Source organism: Hylobates moloch, unplaced genomic scaffold (genome assembly GCF_009828535.3).
Source record: "Hylobates moloch isolate HMO894 unplaced genomic scaffold, HMol_V3 SCAFFOLD_13, whole genome shotgun sequence".
NCBI lineage: Eukaryota > Metazoa > Chordata > Mammalia > Primates > Hylobatidae > Hylobates > Hylobates moloch.
Window position 1 is genome coordinate 37,223,249 of NW_026652288.1, and position 24,520 is coordinate 37,247,768.

At 45.0% G+C, this 24,520-nt stretch overlaps 1 protein-coding gene across 1 annotated transcript in view; it reads left to right on the forward strand.

The window, feature by feature from the left end:
- Positions 1-18,553: 18,553 nt before the first annotated feature.
- FCGBP (Fc gamma binding protein) overlaps positions 18,554-24,520 on the forward strand; it is a gene marked incomplete at its 3' end in the record, with an annotated part of 35,002 nt that continues 29,035 nt past the window's right edge. Inside the window, exons 1-3 of the mRNA XM_058426177.1 lie at positions 18,554-18,630; positions 18,894-19,216; positions 19,575-19,631. Coding sequence (XP_058282160.1) covers positions 18,554-18,630; positions 18,894-19,216; positions 19,575-19,631 — 457 coding nt within the window. The remainder of the gene's footprint in view (positions 18,631-18,893; positions 19,217-19,574; positions 19,632-24,520) is intronic.

Here is a 24,520-nt window from a genome sequence, read left to right on the forward strand (position 1 = left end):
TTGTCTCAAAATAAATAAATAAATACAATTTGGTAATCATAGGAATTGTGGCTCTTTTAGAAATGGATGATTGCGGTTCTGGGTAGGAAATACACCATAAACCAAGACAGCTCCCATTGGTCTAAGGTTTGACCACTTCAAATGTTAAAAATCCATGCATTCATAAGGATTTTACATACACTCACACACACGGATGCACACACACACACACACACACAGACACACACACACACACACGTTTTGGTTACCTTTAGAGAGAACTTACTAAAACTGAAAATTGAAGCATTTAAGTTGCTTTTTGTGTATTAACTACAATTTAGGGTAACCAGAGAATTAATCAGGGGATACTTCTTTGTATAATTGCATTGTAGTTAATAAATGAAGAGAAAATAATACATTAAAAATCCCCATTTTGCAAAGCGCTGGTGAAATAATGGAACTAGACAGGTTTCCAGATTTAGCCAATAAATGGCATGGGACATATTTATACTAAAAATTAATTGTTACCCGAAATTCAAATTAAACTGGAGGTCTTGTTTCTTAGTTAGCAACTCTATATCAAGGTAATGATCAACAGTGGATATTAATATCATTGAGACAGATGCAGAAAAATCAGTTGATAAAGTTAAATATCGATTTATGATTAAACAATTAAAAGTAGAAGGAAACTTCTTTAATACAATAATGTATACTTTCAAAAATGCTACGGTAAGCATCATACTTAATAGCAAAATATTGAAAACAGGCTGGGTCTGGTGGCTGATGCATGTAATCCCAGCACTTTGGGAGGCTGAGGGAGGTGGATCACTGGAGCCCAGGAGTTCGAGACCAGCCTAAGCAAAAACCCTATCTTTACAAAAAAACACAAAAATCAGCTGGGCGTGGTGGCATGTGCCTGTAGTCCCTATTACTTGGGAGGCTAAGATGGAAGGATCACTTGAGCCCAGGAGGCAAAGGTTGCAGTGAGCTTAGATTGTGCCACTGAACTCCAGCCTGCGTGACAGAGCGAGACTCCCTCTCAAACAACAACAAAAACCAATTGAAAGTATTTTCTTTGTGATCAGAAGCAAGACTAGGATGCCCCTATCATATCTTTTATTCAATTATCTATTGGAAAGCCTAAAGAAAAGTTATAAAGATGAGAATGGAAGGAATTAAACTAATTCATAAGCAATATGATTGTATGTGTAAAGAACCCAAAAGAACCTACAAATACATTATTCAAATAATAAATCATTTTATTTATTGACTCCTGGTTTTGTGACAGGCAAGCTGGCTGACTTCCTGTTTTGATGTGGTCCAGACAAAAAGAAGAAAAGCCCCTTACTCAAGCTGTAGCTTACCTAATCTCCAGCCAATCAGCATCAAAGGCCCAAGAAGCTATTAACCACAAGTTCCTGCTTTAGGGGGCTAGGGACTTCCCCAGGGACCTACAAGTACAGCTAGGCTTGTTGAAACTTTTCCTTATTTTAATGCTAAAAATCATGCCCAGAGGTGATTTAAAATGCTAATATTACATACAATGTATGAAATAGCGTGTTGAACCACTGTGCAGGCGCCAAAGAAATCCCTCCTAAACATTCGATAACAGGCACGTCACAGCAGCTAGGCCCCTATAAGACAGATCAATCTGCTCCCTTTGGGGTGCAGCCCACCCTTTTCCTTTTGCAGTGCTGACCTTTCTTGTGCACAGGCTAAAATAAACATTCTCTTTTTCTTTCTTTCTTTTTTTTTTTTTTGAGATGGAGTCTTGTTCTGTAGCCCAGGCTGGAGTGCAATGGCATAATCTCGGCTCACTGCAACCTCTGCCTTCCAGGTTCAAGCAATTCTCCTGCCTCAGCCTCCCAAGTAGCTGGGATTACAGGCGTGCACCACCACACCCAGCTGTTTTTTTGTGTTTTTAGTAGAAATGGGTTTTCACCATGTTGCCCAGGCTGATCTTGAACTCCTGGGCTCAAGCAATCCACCTGCCTCAGCCTCCCAAATTGCTGGGATTACAGGGGTGAGCCACCACGCCCAGCAATCTCACTTGATTTCTATCCTGGGAGATTACAAGAACCAAGGATGATTGTAACATCTCCTGGTACCCCCGATGGGACCCTCATTTTAGGTCCCCACAGGAGTTAGCAAGACTTCCTGGAGGACAGAGGCAACTGACCAGGTGGTAACAAAGATGGCCACTCTGGACCATTGCTTTGGTGTTGGTGCTTTGGAGAGTCAAGTCTGGACCCTAGGTGAGTCTGCTCTTCTTCTTCTTCTCTCTCTCTCTCTCTCGCTCACCAGATGCCCAGTAAATGACATGGCCAGGATTATATCTGGCCATCTCCTCTGCGTATTTCTTACCCTTTCCAAGATTTGAACCTTTCACCAGGAGTACAATGAGTTAGGACTACTAGAACATCTTGTCAAGCCAAAGGAAAGGTTAGACTAAACTTAATACATTAATCACTAAACCTATCTGGATTGTTCAAGAACCGGCCAAACCAATCCTTGCCTTGACTTATGTCTGACATTGATAAGGGCCGCTTTCTTTCTTTTGTCTCGCCCTCTCTCCCTCATTTTTGGAAATTTGGGTGGGAAGTTGGGGTGATTCCAGTTAGCCCTTCTGGGAAACTTGCGTGGGCAGTTGGAGTGATTCTGGCTGGCTCTTCTGAGATTGGTCTAGGGAACTGTCCCAGACATGTGTGGGCTAGGTACCAGCCGGCAATCTGGAATTCTCTTTTGTTTCAAATACTGAAACCACTCTGTATTTTCCCTGACCGTATTCTTCTTTGTGGAGCCTGGACGTTTATAATCTGTTTTGTCAGTTGTCTAAATGGAAATGTGTTCTCGTTTCTGGTCCTTGTTGCGTGGGTGAAGCCACCCTCCAGGATTCTTGGAAGGAAGCCCTACTCATTAGGCCAAATGAAATTTTTCCTCTGTTTGTCTAGCACATCATCTCGTTTCTTGTTAGAGTCCATGTTAATAAATGTGGGTGTGGAGTAAGTTCTACTTGGAGCTGATGTAAAATCTACTACTTGCTAGACTTTGTGGGTTGAAGCTGGCAAATCCAAGAGCTAAAGGCTCTCAAGCCCCCTCATTCTGCTCTCCTCCCTTTGTCCTCTTTGGCTGGCTTAGTTCTTGCCAGGGATTTGAAGGTCTGGGATGAGTCAGACCAGGATGTGTGCTGCAATTGTGAAGATTGTCAGAGTCAGAGGCTGCATCCCTCACCAGACCTCTTGATGACAGGACACCAGCTCTACCATGGGAAACACTACAGACGTTCCAAAAGATTCCCCCGCCTTGGATGCATCCTCTGTAATTGGGATCAGTTTAAATGAGAGATGACAAAGAAAAAGAAGCTTGTGTTCCTCTATGATATTGCTTGGCCTCAGTATCCCCTGGGGTACCAAGAGAAATGACCTGAGAATGGGATCCTTCAGTTATAACACCATTTTCCAATTGGATATATACTGTAAAAAATTCTAATAAATAGCTTGAGATTCCATACATGCAGGCCTTCAGGAAATTATATCAGGATCTCAAACTCTAGGACTCCTGCCAGGTTTATATGGCACCTCTCAAGCAACAGCTGAGAGATGAGTCAATCCTGTCTCAGATTTTAACCCCTAGGGCTCAATTCTCTCACTACCTTTCTAAGGGCAGGGTGGGAAGCAGGCCCCTCTGCTACTGTGGATCCTTTCTCCTTCTGTCTGGAGCCTCCTCCATACCATGCTGGGTCAGGAAGGCTCTCCCCTTCTACTCCTCAACAACCCTCAGTGCTGTCCCCAGTGTGGCTCCAACTGGGCTGCAAGTCAGCACCCTCCTTCACTTCCCCACCATACCAGGGCTGCTTTCCCCCTGGGAGGTAATGGATGGAACTAGAGGGACAGCTCAGGTACATGGAACCTTACCAATGTCAGACATAAGTCAAGGCAAGGATTGGTTTGGCCAGTTCTTGAACAATCCAGATAGGTTTAGTGATGAATTTATTAAGTTTAGTCTAACCTTTCCTTTGACTTGACAAGATGTTCTTGTAGTCCTAACTCATTGTACTCCTGGTGAAAACACTCGAATCTTGGAAAGGGTAAGAAATATGCAGAGGAGATGGCCAGATATAATCCTGGCCATGTCATTTACTGGGTATCTGGTGAGGCAGTCCCAGAGCAGAACGCACAATGGGTTTATACAGATGACAGGGACTGGTTAAGGATCAATCACTTCCTTAATTGTATATCAGAGGGTGTCAGACAAAATCAGTAAAGTATACTAAAGTAAAATAATTGCTCAGGAAGTGGATGAAAATCCAGCTGGATACCTTAATAGGCTCTCTGAGGCTTTCAGAAAGTATAGTAACATAGACCCAAAGACCAATGAAGGCCTAACACTTCTGGCCATGCATTTTATAACCCATTCTGTGGCAGACATTTGGGAAAAGCTTCAAAAGCTGGAAGCTGACCCTTAGACCCCTCAAGCAACATTGGTAGCAGAGGTCTTCAACATTTTTAACAATTGGGACCAGGCAGAGAAGGTGTAGAAAAATGAGAGAATAAAAAGGAAGACACACATTTTGGCTGCTGTAATCACAGGCCCACCCTGAGGTGACCTTAGGTAACAGAGAAACCTGAATGGCGGGGTGGGGGAATTAAACCCCACCCAATGTCCGTGGAAATGGGATGCAACCAGTGTGCTTACTGTAAGAAGAGGCACTGGAGAAAGGACTGTCTATTCTTTTCTAGGAAGCCAGGATGGAGTGGACCTTCCCAGCCCACTCCTCTTGTTGCTGGCCTCTCAGATAAGAAGGCCACCCCCTCTGAATGAGGTGTTCTCAAATGCTTATCTGCCTCCAGTCCTGAAGAGTTCCATCACCATCACCACTGTGGAGCCTTGGGTCACCCTCCATATGACAGGTAGGAAAACTGAATTCCCTATGGACACCAGAGCCCCCTACTCTGTCCTGACCCATCCTGTTGGATCTCTGTTCAGTGCCAGTTGTACAGTGACAGGAACAGATGGTCAACCCAAGGTAAGACAATTTACCTTTCCTTTGACTTGTAAAATTGGATCTAAGGCTATCACTCATTCCTTCCTATATGTCCCTGAGTGTCCCCTTCCTTTAATGGTTCATGACTTATTATCTAAGTTGGGAGCCTCAGTTTCCCTCCAGGGGAATGCCATACAAGTCTCAGTGCCCCCTGAGAAAGGAATCCATTTACTGGCCCTTTTGTCTCCCCAAGATCAGAAGCTACCCCCAGTCCTAGAAAATATATTGATTTGAGTGGAAAAGTCTGTGTGGGATACCAATATTTCAGGACAGGGCATCAATGAGGAGAATATTAAAATAAAGCTTAAGCCAGGCCTACCCTACCCATGCAAGCCAAAATACCATTTGAGGCCAGAAGCCCTACAAGGGATATGGCCCCTCCTGGAAACATTGATACAGAACAGACTAATTCAGCCCTGCAGTCCCCTTGTAATACTCCAGTCCTGCCTGTGAAGAAACCAAATGGGGAATACCACTTTGTGCCACACTTTAGAGTAGTGAATGATTCAGTTGTTCCCACGCATCCTTCAGTCCCTAATTCATACACACTCTGCTCTCAAATCCCTGGGTGCACACAGTTTTACACTGTGCTGGATCTAAAGGATGTTGTCTTTAATATATGCTGCATCCTGACTACACCTACATTTTTGCCTTTGAATGGAAGGATCCAGAGACTCAGGAAACTCCCCAAAGTACTTGGACAGTGCTACCCCAGGGGTTTCCAGATAGCCTCCACGTCTCTGGGCAAGCCCTGGAAGTCCTAATTCTGAAGCTAGGGCCTGTCCAAAGGCCAGTGACTTATTTTTTAAACCAACTGGACCCAGTAGCCCAGGGGTGGCCTGGCTGTCTTAGGGTGGTGGCAGCCACCAGCCTCCTGGTCAGGGAGATCTCCAGACTCATGCTAGGCCAATCCCTTGAGGTTTATACTCCTTACCAGGTCCAGAATGTGTTGGAAATCAAAGGGAGCCACTGGCTAACTCAGGGAAGGTTAACTCAAAATCAGGCCCCACTGTTAGACACCCCAGACTTGACCTTAAAGATATGTGAGTCCTTGAATCCTGCCACCCTCCTTCCCTTGCCCACCTTGGGGACACTGGAACACACCTATGTGGAAACTTTAGAGCAGATCTATTCTAGTTGGATAGATTTATGGGAGACCCCTTGAGAGAATCCAGATGAAGAATGGTTTACAGATGGGAATTGTTTTGTAGAAAATGGAGCCTGCAGGCCAGGCATGGTGGCACGCCACCACACCCAGCTAATTTTTTGTATTTTAGCAGAGACAGGTTTCACTATGTTGCCCAGGCTGGTCTCAAAGTCCTGGGCTCGTGATGTGCCTGTAATCCCAGCTACTCAGGAGGCTGAGACAGGAGAATCACTTGAACCTGGGAGGCGGAGGTTGCAGTGAGCCAAGATCACGCCGTTGCGGTGAGCCAAGATCACGCCATTGCACTCCAGCCTGGGTGACAGAGCGAGACTCCATCTAAAAAAAAAATAAAACATAAAAAATAAATAAAATAAAATGGAGCCCGGAAGGCAAAACATGCTATTGTCAGCCTACGCTGGACCAGAGAGGCAAAATTACTTCCCCCAAGCACTTCAGCTCAGGAAGCAGAGCTCCAAGCCTTAGTTAAGGGCTCTTCAGCTTGAAGAAGGGAAGAGACTTAATATATATACTGATTCTAAGTATAGATTCCTAATGCTCCATACTCATGCAGCTGTCTGGAAAGAGGAGAATGCTAACTGCCAGGAGCACCCCGACAAAACACAATGAAGCGATTTTATTTCTCCTTGAGGCAGTTCATCTCTATATTAGTCCGTTCTTACACTGCTATAAAGACATACCTGAGACTGGGTAATTTATAAACAAAGGAAGTTTAATTGACTCACAGTTCTGCATGGCTGGGAGGCTTCAGGAAACTTACAATCATGGCGGAAGGTGAAGGGGAAGCAAGGCACACCTTGCATGGCAGCAGGAGAGTGGGTGAAGGAAGCCACACACTTTTCAGCTATCAGATCTCATGAGAACTCACGTACTATTGTGAAAACAGCATTGGGGAAACTGCCCCCATGATCCAATCACCTCCCACCAAGTACTTCCCTTGACATGAGGAGATTACAATTCGAGATGAGATTTGGGTGGGGACACAGAGCCAAACCATATTAAGCTCCCTGCCCAAATAGCTGTTATGTCCTGTAAAGGGCAAAAAAAAGGCAATTCTTTAATCAGCCAAGGAAACAACCAGGCTGATAGAGCTGCTAAACAGGCAGCTGGGCCGGGCGCAGTAGCTCATGCCTGTGATCCCAGCACCTTGGGAGGCCAAGGCAGGTGGATCACGAGGTCAAGAGATCAAGACCATCCTGGCTAACATGGTGAAACCCCGTCTCTACTGAAAACACAAAAAATTAGCCAGGCGTGGTGGCAGGCACCTGTAGTCCCAGCTACTTGGGAGGCTGAGGCAGGAGAATGGCGTGAACCCAGGAGGTGGGGCTTACAGTGAGCTGAAACCGCACAACAGCACTCCAGCCTAGGGGACAGAACGAGACTCCGTCTCAAAAAAAAAAAAAAAAAAAGAAGTTGGCAGTGGTTGGCAGGGAGTGATGGCTCATGCCTGTAATCCCAGCACTTTGGGAGGCCAAGGTGGGAGGATCACCTAAGGTCAGAAATTCGAGACCAGCCTGGCCAACATGGTGAAACCCTGTCTCTACTAAAATATATAAAAATTAGCTGGGCATGGTGGTGCATGCCTGTAGTCCCAGCTACTTGGGAGGCTGAGGCAGGAGAATCACTTGAACCCAGGAGGGAGAGATTGCCATGAGCTGAGATGGCACCACTGCCCTCCAGCCTGGGCAACAGAGTGAGACTCTGTCAAAAAAAAAAATTGAGCAGATGAAGGAGGGTATAATTTAAATGGTCAGGGTGGCTAGAAGATCAGCAACAATGCCTCTTCCTACCAGAAGCTGACCAATGGAAAGTCATCAAAAGACTTCATGAGGAAACTCATTATGAGAGAGACTCACTATGGAATTTAATCCAAAATCTCCTAGTGAGCAAGGCTTTAAAAGCTACAGCATAACAGGCATGGTGGTTCACACCAGTAATCCCAGCATTTGAGGATGCTGAGGCAGGAGGATTGCCTGAGCCCAGGAGATCAGGACCAGCCTGAGCAACATGGTAAGATCGTGTCTCTACAAAAGCATTTTTAAAAATTATCTGGGCATGGTGGAATGCATCTGTGGTCCTAACTACTCGGGAAGCTGAAGTGGGAGGATTGCTCGAGCCCAGGAGTTTGAGGCAGCAGTGAGCCAAGATTGCACAATTGCACTCCAGCCTGGGTGACAAAGCGAGACCTTGTCAAAAAAAAAAAAAAAAGCCACAGTGGGCCAGGTGCAGTGGCTCACACCTGTAAGCCCAGCAGTTTGGGAGGCTGAGGTGGGTGGATTACCTGAGGTCAGGAGTTTGAGACCAGCCTGGCCAACTTAGTGAAACCCTGTCTCTACTAAAAACACAAAAATTAGCTGGGTGTGGTGGTGCATGCCTGTAATCCCAGCTACTCAGGAGGCTGAAGCAGGAGAATTGCTTGAACCTGAGAGGCAGAGGCTGCAGTGAGCGAAGATCGTGCCACTGCACTCCAGCCTGGGTGACAGAGTGAGACTCAGTCTCAAAAAATAAAAATAAAAAAGCCACAGTGGACCCTGTAACTCAAGCATGTGAAGTTTGTCTTAGAAATAATTCCTGAGCTCATCCACTGGCTCTGCCCCAGTGCAGCATAAGGGGACCTATCCTGGAGAAGATTGGCAAATTACACAGATACCCCTAAAGGGGAATTCAAATATATTCTGATTTTTATAGACAACTTTCACAGGCTGGGTGGAAGCTTTCCCCACACAAACAGAAAAAAAAAGTTTGTAAATGACAATTGAAGTTTGTAAATGACTGCTTAAAGGCCGGGTACAGTGGCTCACACCTGTAATCCCAGCAGTTTGGGAGGCTGAAGCAGGCGGATCACTTGAGGTCAGGAGTTCGAGACCAGCCTGACCAACATGGTGAAACCCCATCTCTACTAAAAATACAAAAATTAAGGCCAGGTGCAGTGGCTCACACCTGTAATCCCTGCACTTTGGGAGGCCGAGACGGGCGGATCACGATCAGGAGATCGAAACCATCCTGGTTAACACGGTGAAACCCCGTCTCTACTAAAAGTACAAAAAATTAGCCGGGCGTGGTGGCAGGCGCCTGTAGTCCCAGCTACTTGGGAGGCTGAGGCAGGAGAATGGCATGAACCCGGGAGGCGGAGCTTGCAGGGAGCTGAGATCGCACCACTGCATTCCAGCCTGGATGACAGAGCAAGACTCCACCTCAAAAATAAAAAATAAAAAAAAATTAGCTGGGCGTGGTGGCACGGGGCACCTGTAATCCCAGCTACTAGGAAGGCTGAAGCAGGAGAATCACCTGAACCCTGGAGGTGGAGGTTGCAGTGAACTGTGATCGTGCCACTGCATTCCAACCTGGGCGACAAGAACGAGACTCTGTCAAAAAAAAATTAAAAACCAAACCACACCAAACCAGACAAACAAAAAGTAAATGGCTGCTTAAACAAGGAATTCCTAGGTTTGGGCTTCCAGCCTCTCTACAAAGTGACAACAGGCTGTCTTTTATCATCTAGGTCACCAAAGGACTGTTTAGCAGTCTTAGCATCCAATACAAACTTCACTCTGCCTGGCATCCTCAATCTTCCGGGAAAGTTGAGAGAATGAATCAAACCCTTAAAAAGAACCTTGGCTACACTATGCCAAGAAGCCCAGAAATCATGGATTAATTGCCTCCTATTGCCTTACTAAGATCTACCCCAAAGGGGAACTTAAAGCTCAGCCCTTTTAAAATGACCTATTGGAGCAGTCCTTTCTCAAGACAAACTTTCTAATAGATGAAGACTTAAATCAGGCTTTAAAATACATTATCAACTTGGGAAAATTTAGCAGACAATATAATAATAAAATATTACCCCAGCTGGGTAAGATGGTTTTCGATCATCTCCCTATTGGCTCAGGTGCACAGGTCATACTCAAGACATGTTGAGGGCCTGGCATGAATCATGCTCCCACTGTACCCTCTTCTTTTTTTTTTTTTTTTTTTTAGACGGAGTCTCACTCTGTCGCCCAGGCTGGAGGGCAGTGGCACGATCTCGGCTCACTGCAACCTCCACCTCCTGGGTTCAAGGGATTCTCCTGCCTCAGCCTCCCAAGTAGCTGGGACTACAGGTGCATGCTACCACGCCTGGCTAATTTTTTGTATTTTAGAGATGGGGGTTTCACTGTGTTAGCCAGGATGGTCTCGATCTCCTGACCTCGTGATCCGCCCGCCTCGGCCTCCCAAAGTGCTGGGATTACAGGCGTGAGCCACCGCGCCCGGCCACCGTACCCTCTTCTATCTCACTGTAACCTCTTCCTTTTAGTCTGGGTGCGGGGTACCTGGAGTCACAATAGCCCTAGGCATATAGTGGACCAGATGAGGCAGGCCCTGGAAAGGCTAAAAACCTCCCTCAATTCTCTTGCTAATGTGATGTTGGACAACTGCTTGGCCTTACCCTCCATAACTTGGTTCCTTCCTTTCTTAAGCCCTTATTAGCTATCTTTCATCTTTTAATCTTTAAACCATGCTTCTTTAACCTGCTGGTAAAATTTGTGTCTTTCGGACTGCAATAGTTTCATGTCAAGTTAATCGTCATGCAAGACTTCTAGATTACTTATTAGCTGAACAGGGAGATGTTTGTACAGTCACCAAACCTCCTGCTGCACTTCAATAAATACTACTGGGCAAGTAGAGGTTAACACCCAGGCAATTTACAATCAGGAAATTCATTACACTCTTTTGGTAAAGGAAGTCAACTTAGTGTAGAATGCTGTCAGATCAACCTTACCCTTGTAAGGCTTGTAACTTGGTTCCTCCCTTTCTTAAGCCCTTATTGGCCACCTTTCTTCTTTTAATATTTAAAGTTTTTAATCTTTAAATTTTTAATTTTTAAACCATGCTTGTTTAACCTGCTGGTAGAATTCATGTCTTTCAGACTGTAACGCTTGCATGCCAAGTTAATGGTCTTGCCAGGCTTCCAGCCTGTTTCAGAGACCACTAGCCCAGAGCCGTATCAACCCCTTCAGCAAGCCACAAGAAATTTCCACTCCTCCCGGAAACAGATGTAGGGACTATGTCCATGCTTAGCAGGAAGTAGTTCCAGAAGAGACCTTTGCCCCTTAAGAATAAGGAGAATGAAATCTCTTGGCTGGGAATGAGACAGCTGGCTGGCTTCCTATTTTGAGGTAGTTTAGTGAAAAAGAACAAAAGCCCCTTACTCAAGCTGTAGCTTATCTGCAGCAGGATGATTAAGGAATCAGAAAGACTGTGGGGTTGGCCGGGCGCGGTGGCTCACGCTTGTAATCCCAGCACTTTGGGAGGCCGAGGCGGGCGGATCACGAGGCCAGGAGATCGAGACCACGGTGAAACCCCGTCTCTACTAAAAATACAAAAAATTAGCCGGGCGTGGTGGCGGGCACCTGTAGTCCCAGCTACTCGGAGAGGCTGAGGCAGGAGAATGGTGTGAACCCGGGAGGCGGAGCTTGCAGTGAGCCGAGATCGCGCCACTGCACTCCAGCCTGGGCGACACAGCAAGACTCCGTCTCAAGAAAAAAAAAAAAAAAAAGACTGTGGGGTTGAGGAGGAATTATTTAATTATCCAGGTGCACCGACCCAGTCAGATTAACATCCAAAGGACTGAGCCCTGAACAAAGAGTCAAGCTACCTTTTAAGCATTTCGTGGGGCCGGGGGAGATCTGTGCAGGGGGAAGCATATCACAGAAGTGAGAAACAAAGACAGTTATTCAATTGAGACATGCATTATATCATTTCTTTTCAAGGAACAGCATGTTTTATGACTTGAGATTATCTGTCTAGTGATCTTGCAGTTGCACAGCTAGAGAAACAGAGTCTTCACAATGCCTGGGAAAGGGAGAGATAAAGCTCACTAGCCACAGAAAAACAGGCAGTTAATTTTAAAGGACTCCAGCTCTTTCTCTTCCTCAGGGGGAATTGGGTTTTCTTACATACAACTAAGCTTTGCTTACACATTCTTTATTTCTTTTAATTCCTGTTCTATACCTAATCTCCAGCCAGTCAGCATCAGAGGCCCAAGAAGCTATTAACCTCAAGTTCCTGCTTTAGGGGGTTAGGGACTTCCCCAGGGAGCCGCAGGAACAGCTTAAGTTTCAACTTATAGTGTTATTTTCCTTATTTCAATGCTAAAAATCATGCTCAGAGGTAGAAATTTAAAATGCCAATGTTACATGCAATGTATGAAAAAGCATGTTGAACCATTGTGCAGGTGCCAAGAAATCCCTTGTTAACACATGATGACAGGCACATCATGGCATCTGGACCCCTACAAGACAGATCCACTTGCTCCCTGTGGGGAGCAGCCTACCCTTTTCCTTTCACGGTGCTGACCTCCGTTGTGCACAAACTGAAATAAACTTTCTTTTTTTCTCTTTAATACTATGTCTGGTAATCTCACTTGATTTCTATCTTAGGAGACTACAAGAAGCCAGAGTGATGGTAACATCTCTGTCAAGATGACATAGATTTATTTTTCCTGGCTCCTCTCTGCTAAAAACCCTGGAATAATGTAACAGACATTCTTAAGAGGACTCTGAAAGATAAAAAGAAGGAAAACTGACAAGGGGCCTTAGAACTCGAGAAACATCTCAGTGGCCCAGCATCTCTCAATTTCTCACCCAATGACAGGAGGTGGTCTAGATCCAGCGTCTTCCCCAGCCCCCTATCCAACAGCAGAAAGCACCCAGGTAGGTGCTTTCCCCACCCTGGTGGATGGCAGAGATGAAGGAAGAGCCCTGCTGGCACCACACAGCCCAGGGAAGTACTCTCCATCCTTTTGTGCCAGTGTCTGCTACTCCTAACCTAGCAGCACAAACAGGCCCCAAGAAAATGCTTTTAACCTCCATTTAACTCTTAACAGGAATTGGGTGTGAGCTCAACCAGCACCAGGCAAATGAAATAGACCAGAATAATAATGCAAGGGCTCTGAAAACTAAATTGTCATTGGAATCACAACACACAAAAGTAGGCCAGGACCTGCATGCTAACCTAAAAAGGGTGACTGCTAAAATGGAAGAGTTAAATAGGATCCAGGATCTCCTCTCATAATATCAGAAATGTCCAGGATATAATTTAAAAAATCACACATAATATGAACAATCAGAAAAATCACAACTTGAATGAGAAAAGCCAATCAACAATCTAACACTGAGATGAATCAGATTTTGGAATTATCTGACAAAGATCTAAAGTAGCCGTCATAAAAATGTTTCACCAGGCAAGTAGAAATTCCTTGCAAAGATGGGAAAGAAAAGAAAATCTCACCAAAGAAATGGAAAATATGTTCTTGAAGAACCAAATGAAAATGATAAAACTGAAAAATACAATAACTAAAATAAAAACTCACTGGAAAGGCTCAAGAGCAGAGTAACTATGACAAAGGAAATAAGAAGTGAACTTGAAGATAGAACAATAAAAATTACCCAATCCAAAAAAACAGAGAAACAATCAACTTTAAAAAAGAGAAACAGAAAATGACTAACAAGGGCTCAGAGAACCTGCAGGACAATTATAAAATAGCTAACATTCATATTATCAGATTAACAGAAGGAGAAAAGAAAGTGGGGCTGAAAAATATTTGAAGAATAATGACCAAACCTTCCCAAATTTGGCAAAAGACATAAACCTACAGATGCAAGAAGCTAAACAGAATAAATCTGAGGGATTCCATGCCAAAACACAGTATAACTAACTTATGAAAACAAAGGCAAACAAACAATGAAACTATCTTGGAAGCAGCTAGAGAGGAATTATAAATTGTCTATAGGGAACACTGATCAAATGACAAAAAATTTCTTATCAAAAACCATGGAGAAGAAAGCCTGGAGCAATACTCTTCAAGTGCTGAAAGAAAATAACTATCTGCTGAGAATCTTTTTTTTTTTTTTTTTTTTTTTTAAGACAGTCTCCCTCTGTCCTCCAGGCTGGATTGCAGTGGTATGCTCTTGGCTCACTGCAACCTCCACCTCCCAGTGATTCTCCTGCCTCAGCCTCCCGAGTAGCTGTGACTACAGGCACCTGCCACCATGCCCGGCTAATTTTTGTACTTTTATTAGAGACAAGGTTTCACCATGTTGGCCAGGCTGGTCTGGAACTCCTGACCTTGTGATCTGCCCACGTCAGCCCCCCAAAGTGCTAGGATTACAGGCATGAGCCACTGTGCCCAGCCGAGAATCTTATATCCAGCAAAACTATCTACAGGGTATGAAGAAGAAATAAAAAGCTTTTAGATGAAGAGAGACTACAAGACTTTGCCATCAGCAGAATTATTTTTAGAGAATGATTAAAGGAAGTTCTCCAAACTCCAAATGATTATGGGAAAAGGCTCAGAACTTTAGAAAGGAAGGAAAAATAGAAGAATGGACAAAAATAGTGATAAATATAGCAGATTACCCTTCTCATGAGTTTTTAAAAATCGTAGTTGGGTGAAGAAAAAATTATAGTATTATCTATAATTCCTATATAGTCTATAGGAAGAGACAATACTTAAAATAGTTATATGTATATACACACACACATATGTATAAGTGGGAGGGTAAAAGGATCTATATGGATGTAAAGTTTCAACACTTCAATCAAAGTGGTAAAAGATTCATAAGTTGGACTATAATCAGTTACATATGTATATTGTACTAGAGCAAGTGCTAAGAAAATTCTACAAATTATGTATTCAAAAATAATATAAATCAAAATGGAATGCTAAAAAATGCTCATGTAACTCACAGGAATGCAAGAAAAATAAGAACGAGAAATGGAACAAATGGAAGATGAATATTAAAATGTTAAACTTAAGTCCAAACATATCAATAACTACTTTAAATGTAAATAGTCTATCTGCTTACATGAAATAAAAGGCCAGAGATTGGTAGAGTGGATTTAAAAAATGATCCAACTAGATACTGTCTCCAAAAAACTTTACTCCATATATAACAACATAAGTAGGTTGAAAATAAAAGAATAGAAAAAGATATTAATTTTATTAATTTATATTATTATAAATATAAATTTTAGGCTGGGCACAGTGGTTCACCCCTGTAATCCCAGCACTTTGGGAGGCCAAGGCAGGTAGATCACTTGAGGTCAGGAGTTCAAGACCAGCAAAACAAAATTTAGCTACAAAAATTAGCCAGGCGTGATCACAGGTGCCTGTAATCCCAGCTACTTGGGAGGCTGAAGTAGGAGAATTGCGTGAACCTGGGAGGCAGAGGCTGCAGTGAGCCGAGATCATGTCCTTGCACTCCAGCTTGGGCAACAGAGCAAGACTCTGTCTAAAAAAAAAAATATATATATATATAATTTTAAATGTAAATTTTTAAAAGGAAGGAAGTACTATATTAATACGAAAATACTTTCCTTCAGAGCGAAAAACATTGCTAAAAACAAAGGATCATTCTGCCAAGACATTGCAATCCTAAGGTATATGTACCAAACAACAGAGATTCAAGTACATGAAGCAAAAACTGATAGAGCTGAAAGGTGAAACAGAAAAGTCCACAAATATAGTTGGAGAATTAAAAACCTCACTCTCACCAAATTGATAGAACTACCAGGGATAAAATGTGTGAGAATATCAAAGAACTGAATAACAGCATCAGTCAACAGGATCTAATTGATATTTACGGAATGCTCTATTCAACAATAGACAAATCCACAAATACATTTGGGAAATTCAAGGCCTTGCTTTTGTTAGCAACAACAACAACAAAGTAGTTCTTTTGTTTCATTGATTTTCTCATGTTCAGTTTTATTAATTTCTGCCCTTTATTATTTCCTTTCCTCTGCTTTGTGTTTGTTTTGGTCTTTTACTACTTTCTTGTGTAAGAAGAGCTTAGAATATTGGTTTGAGAACTTTCCTCTTTCCTAATGTAAATATTTAATGCCATAAATTTCCCTTTAGCTATATCCCACATATTTTGAAATATCTTCTTCCCACATATTTTGAAATATCTTCTTTTCATTTTCATTTAATTCTATGTATTTTCGATACTTCCTCTTTGGCCCATGGATTATTTAGAAGTGAGTTGCTCAATATCCTTGTGAGTGGAGATTTTCCTGTTTTTCTGTTATTCATTTCAAGCTGATTCCATTATGATCAGAGAACATCTCCTATAGAATTTCAATTATAGGCAGAGAGGAAGTGTGACTGTCAAATGTTACAGGGAAGGAACTGGAGGCAAGTGGCAAATAATGGGTCATTGGAGAGTTTAGCAAAACGTTCAGTGCCTATGGAAGTCGGATTGTGGGATCCAGAGCTTAAAGGAATTAAGTTAGAAATTGCCCGCAAGCCCGAATTTAGCTGGAGAGAGTAAATTCTCTCCCACTGTGCTCCGGTCTATAAAGCCAAGACTAGTCAGAGGGGCCCAGGGGTCTGGGATGGTGTAGCCAGTGCACATGCTGCAGGGAAACAGAGGCAGATAAGCAGGGAGAGGCCGAAAGGCTCAGATACACAAATACCCTTGTTTGGGTTCAGAGCAGGGCTGCCAGTGGAGGAAGGGATGCGATTTCTCTGACCATAAGGAAGTGTCCCCAGAGTTTATTTCCTGGGTCATCAAAGGGTTTCCTGAGAATTGATAATAATACAGGGTAAGGTACAGGGGTGTGTACACACACACACACACGCACACACACACACACCACTTGGGCCTTAAAAGGTGTGAGAAAGAAGACCCAAGGGGATTGTCACATACAGAGTATTAATTTGTGAGATCTCCCACCACAACCACCCCATTTCTGAGGACTCTGGCTGTGGAGAGCGATGATGAATTTTGAAGGCAGGAAGCTTCTTTCTGTGATCAACCAGGGGAAACCCCAAGGCTTAGAGAGAATTGAGGGCCAGAAACACCCATGAAACTCACCCTGATTCTTTCCCTTCACCTCCCATTTGTCTCTGAGTACCTCAAACTACAAGAGGGGTATCGCACACGAGGATTTGATTTTCTTTTTTCTTTTTCTCCCCAGGTCAGAGTGCAGTGGCATGATCACGGCTCGCTGCAGCCTCAGACTCCTAGGATCAAGCAATCCTCCCACCTTAGCCTCCTGAATGGTGGAGACTACAGGTGCACGCCACCACACTCAGTTTATTTTTGTATTTTTTGTAGAGAAAGGGTCTCACTATGTTGCCCAGGCTGGTCTTGACCTTGTGGACTCAAGTGATCCTCCTGCCTCAGCCTCCCAAGTAGCTGGGACTACAACCGTGCACCACGGTGCCTGGCTAATTTTTGTATTTTTTTGTAGATACAGGGTCTCACTATGTTGGTCTTGAACCAGGCTGGTCTCAAACTCATGGCCTTAAGCAATCCTCCTGCCTCAGCCTCCCAAAATGCTGGAATTATAAGCTGAGCCACTGCGCCTGGCCTCACACAGAGAATTTTCACATCTTGGTTTGCAATTGCTGTTTCCTCCTAGGAATCCTGACGTCTCCTGCTCCCAGTCCTTATCTCTCTCAGGGACCCAGCAGCCCCTTCCACCAACTTTTAGACCCCTCAGAGACCCAGGCATCCTTTTCCCAAAGCTTCCACTTCCTGTGGGTCTCCTGTCCCTGCTTGTTTCTTGTTACCTCTGGCTTTTAGCCAGTCTCCTATTTACTCACTTCATTTTCCTGGTTGACTTTATGTCCAGTCAACTCTGAGCCTTTATCTTTCCCTCTGGGAATGTGCCTTGGGTGGGCGTGGGGATTGGTCAGAGCTCCAGGGAGAGAGAAGCCCCTGCATCCACTTTGGCCTCCCAGAGGCCCAGGCTCCTGTGATAAGAGGGGAGGAGTCCCAGCGAAGCAGCTGCTAGGGTGTTGGTCCAAGAGGGCACCCAGGCTTTGCAGCTGCTGGTCCCAGGGGAGACGCCCTCAGAAAACAATGAGATCCCAGGTCAGGGAGAAGGCAGGCAGGGCATGGGTCAGGCCAGCCCCTCAGAGGAGCTGACTCCAGCTGAGAAAGCCTAACTTTCAGCTCATTCTTCTGCTCCTTGTGTGCAACCGAGACCTCTACCTCCCATCTCAGGCAAATTCTGGGGTGATGGAGAGGCACAGAGTCCCCTAAACCTGTTCAGCTAGCCCTTGCTAAGAGCAAACCCTCCCTACACACAAAAAGAACTCCAGAACCAACAGGTCCTGGCTCTTCCTCAGTCCCCACAGGCTGGGGAGTCCCTGGCCACCTATATCCTGTTTCCAGCACCACTGAGGGGCAGGTGTCCGGGATCAGAAGTAGAATCCGGGTGTCTGTGTGGAACCAGGAAACAGAGCCCATTGTCCCTTCTTCACACACCGCCTCAGTCCCAATGCCCACCTGCATCCTGGCCTGCGCCCACACCAGAAGAGTCTGCCCCCAGCTCTACAGTCGTTGAGAATTTCTTTACATCTCTGGGACGTAAAGATGCCCAGAGAGGCTGGTTTTGGTGTTCCCGTTTTGCAGATGAGAAACCGCAGAGGCCCCGCTGGGCTGCGGTGGAGGTCTTGTGTCCCACTCCATAGCCTCAGACTCCTGCCCATCCCAGACACCTGCCTCTAGTGGTGTCTGGAAGCAGGATGTGGGTGGCTAGGGACTCCCCAGCCTGTGGGGACTGAGGAGGAACCAGGACCCGGATATGGGTCCCTCATTGTTGTTCCTGGCAGGAGCCAAAGGAAGGAATCTAGCCACTAAACCAGCAAATATGACCACATGCCACCTCCCGCCCTTGCTACCCACACCCCCACTCCACCCCACCTCCACCTAGGGATCCAGGCGCTCAGCTGCCTGCTCCCCAGCTGTCTCCCTCAGGGACCCCACCTTTCCAGGACCAAACTTTCCAGAAGGCTTCCAGGGAGTGGCCACCAGCTGTCCTCACTCCCTTCTTGGAACCCAGGCATCCAGAATCACCGTCCCTCCTTCCCAGACCTTCACAGTTTCCCGTTTCATCTGGCCCTGAGGACCGCAGCCTCCTCCAGGAAGTTGGCATCATCTGCCTGGCACGTAGCCCAGGGTGTGGCCTGAGGGGCCCAGAAACTCCACTATATAGCCCTGCCACAGGGCTGGCCCTGCAGCTCCAGGGACCTGCAGGTGAGAAGGGCTGGGGTCCCCTTTGGAAGTGGGACGGCAGGTCCCCTACTCTTGCCCCTGGCTGTAGGCCTTCTCATCCTACCCCTAGACCCACAAGACAGCCAACTCTCCACCCCGTCCCTGGCTTCTGCCCTCCCCACCCCACCTCCAGACCAACTGGACAGCCAGCCTCCCCTATACACACACACTGGTCCTTGGATCCATACCCCCTGGCCCAATCTGCCTGACTTCTTTCCCCACCTCAGCCTTCATGGTCCCAGGTGGCCCTTGTCATGAGAGTGGGCCCTTCTGCCCAGGACAGTCTCCAGCAGAGGTGGTGGATCAGCCTTCTATGATCCTTTCTCTTTTCCTACTGCAGCCATGGGTGCCCTGTGGAGCTGGTGGATACTCTGGGCTGGAGCAACCCTCCTGTGGGGTAAGTCAGACCAAGACCCTCTCCACGTCCTTGTTCCAATCTGGGGAACTCTGCGTGGGTCCACGCCTTCCATGTGTGCCTCCTCCACATGTCACCCCAGGCTAGCTGAGACAGGAGAGAGGCCCTTAGGCTCTGCAGAGGGATGTGGTAGAATTCACCAATTCTCACCCTTTTCTGGATGGGAGCACAGGTAAAAACCTTAGTCCCCAAACTCAAGTGTGCAAGAACTTTCTTGATTTTCTGCAACTCAACTAAGGTTTTGACTCTGAGCCTCATTCGGCTGAGTTGATGGAAAATTTCACGAAAGTCATTCTTGGAGGGTGTTGTCCCCAGTTCTCCCAGGGATGTGTCCAGAACTAAAATTTTAGATAAAGCCAAAGTACTGGGGTGAGGATGGGATATGAGGGCCCTCTCATCACCAGTCAGCATCCATCTAGGTTACTTTTGAAATGTCCATTGTCCCTGATCCCCTGGCCCCCTGGGATATCCTTCAAGGCCCCCTTTATATGGAAGGTGGTCATTCCATAGCCCCCACACTCTCTTCAAGATTCCTTAGACCTCTCTCTCTTTCCTCAGCTCCAGGGACGCTCTTCCTAGTTGGGGGTGGTCAGAAGCCCCCACTGCCATCTGTTTCTAGGAGACAATTCATTCACCCTTCCATAATCCTCTTCTTCTCTTTATCTCCTTTTCACAAACCCCCAAGTCCCATTATTATTATTATTATTTGAGATGGAGCTTCACTCTCGTTGCCTGGACTGGAGTGCAATGGTGCAATCTCAGCTAATTGCAACCTCCACCTCCCGGGTTCAAGCGATTCTCCTGCCTCAGCCTCCCTAGTAGCTGGGATTACAGGTGCCCCATGCCACCATGTCTGGCTAATTTTGTATTTTTAGTACAGATGGAATTTCACCATGTCAGTCAGTCTGCTTACGAACTCCTGACCTCAAGTGATCCACCCTCGTTGACCTCCCAAAGTGCTGGGATTACAGGCGAGAGCCACCGCGCCTGGCCCCCACAAGTCCTATTAAGACAAAAACCAGCTGGGTGCAGTGGGTCACGTCTGTAATCCCAGCACTTTGGGAGGCTGATGCAGGAGGATCACTTGAGCCCAGGAGTTCAAGACCAGCTTGGGCAACAAAGTGAGACCCTGCCTCTAGAAAAAAATAAAAAAATAAGCCAGGCACATAGTGCGTGCCTGTGGTCCCAGCTATACCAGAAAGCTGAGACAGGAGGATGCCTTGAGCCCAGGAGGTTGAGGCTGCAGTGTGTGGTGTTTAAGCCACTGCACTCCAGTTTGTAAAAAGATGGAAATCATACACTGGCAGCAGAGTATATCCACCTTGAGCCCCAAAGTGCTTAAAACAATTGTGGGTTGGAGATTTCACATGAAAATTCAGAGAGCCAGTTTCTCTTTAAAAGCAGAAAGAACTGCCGGGTGTGGTGGCTCACGCCTGTAATCCCAGCACTTTGGGAGACCGAGGCAGGTGGATCACCTGAGGTCAGGAATTTGAGACCAGCCTGGCCAACATGGTGAAACCCTGTCTCTACTAAAAATACAGAAATTAGCTGGGCATGGAAACCAGGAGGCGGAGGTTGCAATGACCCAAGATCGCGCCACTGCACTCTAGCCTGGGTGACAGAGTGAGACTCCATCTCAAAAGAAAAAAAGAAAAAATACAAAAGTTAGCTGTGTGTGGTGGTACACACCTGTAGTCCCAGTACGCGGGAGGCTGAGGCAGTAGAATCACTTGAACCTGAGAGGCGGAGGTTGTGGTGAGCCGAGATTGCGCCACTGCACTCCAGCCTGGGTGACAGAGCGAGACTCCGTCTCAAAAGAAAAAAAAGAAAAGAAAAACAGGAAGGTCTTACAATTTAAAAAAGCTCACATTCTTTCATTATAACAGGTGAAAGCTAGTACCAACAATCCACTTTATTTTTTTTTACTAGTTTATATATTTTTAAATTTTTTTATTTTTATGGGTACATAGCAGTTGTCTGCATTTATGGGGTACCTGTGATATTTTGATACAGGCATACAGGGTGTAATGATAAAATCAGGGTAACTAGTGCATCCCTCACTTCAAGCATTTGTCATTTCTTTGTGTTAGGAACATTCCAATTCCACTGTCAGTTATTTTAAAATATGCCATAAATTATTGTCAACAATAGTCATCCTGTTCTGCTACGAAATACTAGATTTTATCCATTTTATCTAACTGTTTAACTGTATTTTTGTACCCATTAACCATGTCTACTTATCCCCCCGTCCCCACTATCTTTTCCAGCCTCTGGTAATCATCATAACCATCATTTTACTCTCTAATTCTATGAGTTCATCAGTTAAAAATTTTAAACTCCCATATATGAGTGAGAACATGTGAAATTTGTCTTTCTGTACTGGCTTATTTCACTTAACATCATGTCCTCCAGTTCCATCCATGTTGTTGCAAATGACAGGATCTCATTCCTTTTTTTTTTTTTTTTTTTTTTTGAGACCGAGTCTCACTCTGTTGCCCAGGCTGGAGTACAGTGACGCGATCTTGGCTCACTGCAACCTCCGCCTCCCAGGTTCAAGCGATTCTCGTGCCTCAGCCTCCCGAGTAGCTGGGATTACAGGTACATGCCACCACTCCTGGCTAATTTTTGTATTTTTAGTAGAGACGGGGTTTCACCATGTTGGCCAGGCTGCTCTCGAACTCCTGACCTCAAGTGATCCACCTGCCTTGGCCTCCCAAAGTGCTGGGATTATAGGTGTGAGCCACTGTGCCGGGTGATCTCATTCTTTTTTTATGGTGGATAATTCTCCATTGTTTGTACATACCAAATTTCCTTTATCCACTCATCTGTTGATGGACACTTAGGGTGATTCCGTATCTTGGCTATTAGGAATAGTGCTGCAATAAACATGGGAGAGCAGATGTCTCTTGCATATACTGACTTCCTGTCTTGGAAGGAAAGGAATTGCTGGATCATACAGTAGTTCTAGTTTTAGTTTTCTGAGAAACCTTCATACTATTATCGATAGTGATTGTACTGATTTACAGTCCTACCAACAGCGTAAAAGGGTTCCCTTTTCTCCACACGCTCACCAGCATTCATTATTGCCTTTCTTTAGGATGAAAGCCATTTTAACTCGAGTGAGATGATATCTCATTGTGGTTTTAATTTGCATTTTTCTGATGATTAGTGATGTTGAGCATTTTTTTATATACCTGCTGGCCATGTGTATGTCTTCTTTGAGAAGTGTCTATTCAGATATTTTGCCCACTTTAAAATCAGATTAATCTGGGCGTGGTGGCTCATGCCTCTAATCCCAGCACTTTGGGAGGCCGAGGCAGGCAGATCACTTGAGGTCAGGAGTTCGAGACCAACCTGGCCAGCATGGTGAAACCCTGTCTCTATTAAAAATACAAAAATTAGCCGGGCATGGTGGCGCGTGCCTGTAATCCCAGCTACTTGGAAGGCTGAGGCAAGAGAATCACTTGAACCCAGGAGGCAGAGGTTGCAGTGAGGTGAGATCGTGCCACTGCAGTCCAGCCTGGGTGACAGAGCAAGACTCTATCTCAAACACACACACACACACACACACACACACACACAAACACACACAGATCAGATTATTTTATTTTTTTCCTATTGAGTTGTTTGAGCTCCTTTTTTATTCTAGTTATTAATCCCTTGTCAGTACCATCTAGAAATGCTACTGATTTTTGTATGTTGATTTTGTATCCTGCAAATTTAGTGAATTTGTTTATCAGTTCTAATAGCTTTTTGATGGAGTCTTTGGGCTTTTTTTTAAATATAAGATTATATCATCTGCAAACAAGGATAATTTGACTTCTTTTTTTTTTTTTTTTAATTTGGATACCTTTATTTCTTTCTCTTGTCTAATTGCTTTAGCTAGATGGGTTATAAATATTTTCTCCCATTCTGTCAGTTGTGTCTTCACTTTGTGGATTGTTTCTGTTAGGTAACATGGGGTACCTTAAAATGGCACCATACCTTAAGATGGGGCCAGTTCCAGGTTCTTCTCCCCTCCTTGACCGGGCACTGTCTGAACCCGCCAAAGAAGGGCCAATCAGAAAGAAGCATCTCCCGCCTTCCCTTGGGCCCGCCCCTAGCCCAATCCACATAGGCCCAAGGGATATAAAACCCAGCACACCAGCAGCCCTCTCTCTCTTCTCTTCCTTCTCCTTGCGTGGTGCCGCTCAATACCTCCAATAAAGATCTCTTGACCGCGACCGGTGTAGTTTGGTCTCCGCCCGGCCCCTTTCAGTTTCCTTTGCTGAGCAGAAGCTTTTTAGGTTGATGTGATCCCATTTGTCCATTTTTCTTTGGTTGCCTGTGCCTTTGATGTATTACTTAATAAATTTTTGCCCAGACCAATGAACTGGAGAGTTTCCTAAATGTCTTCTTATAGTAGTTTCATAGTCCGAGGTCTTAGATTTAAGTCTTTAATCCATTCTGATTTGATTTTTGTATATGGTGAGAGATAGGGGTCTAGTTTCACTCTTCTGCACATGGATACCCAGTTTTCCCAGCACCATTTATCTTCAGTAAATGCAGTGTATGTTCTTGGGATCTTTGTCAAAAATGAATTCACTGTGGGTGGCTTTGTTTCTGGGTTCTATATTCTGTTCCGCTGGTCCATGTGTTTGTTTTTATGCAAGTACCACACTGTTTTGGTTACTATAGTTTTGTAGTATAATGTGAAGTCAGGTAATGTGATTCCTCCAGTTTTGTTCTTTATGCTCAGGATGGCGTTGGCTATTCTGGGTATTTTGTGTTTCCACATAAATTTTGGGATTAGTCTTCTATTTCTGTGAAGAATGTCACTGGTATTTTTATAGAGATTGCATTGAATCAGTAGATTGCTTTGGCTAGTATGG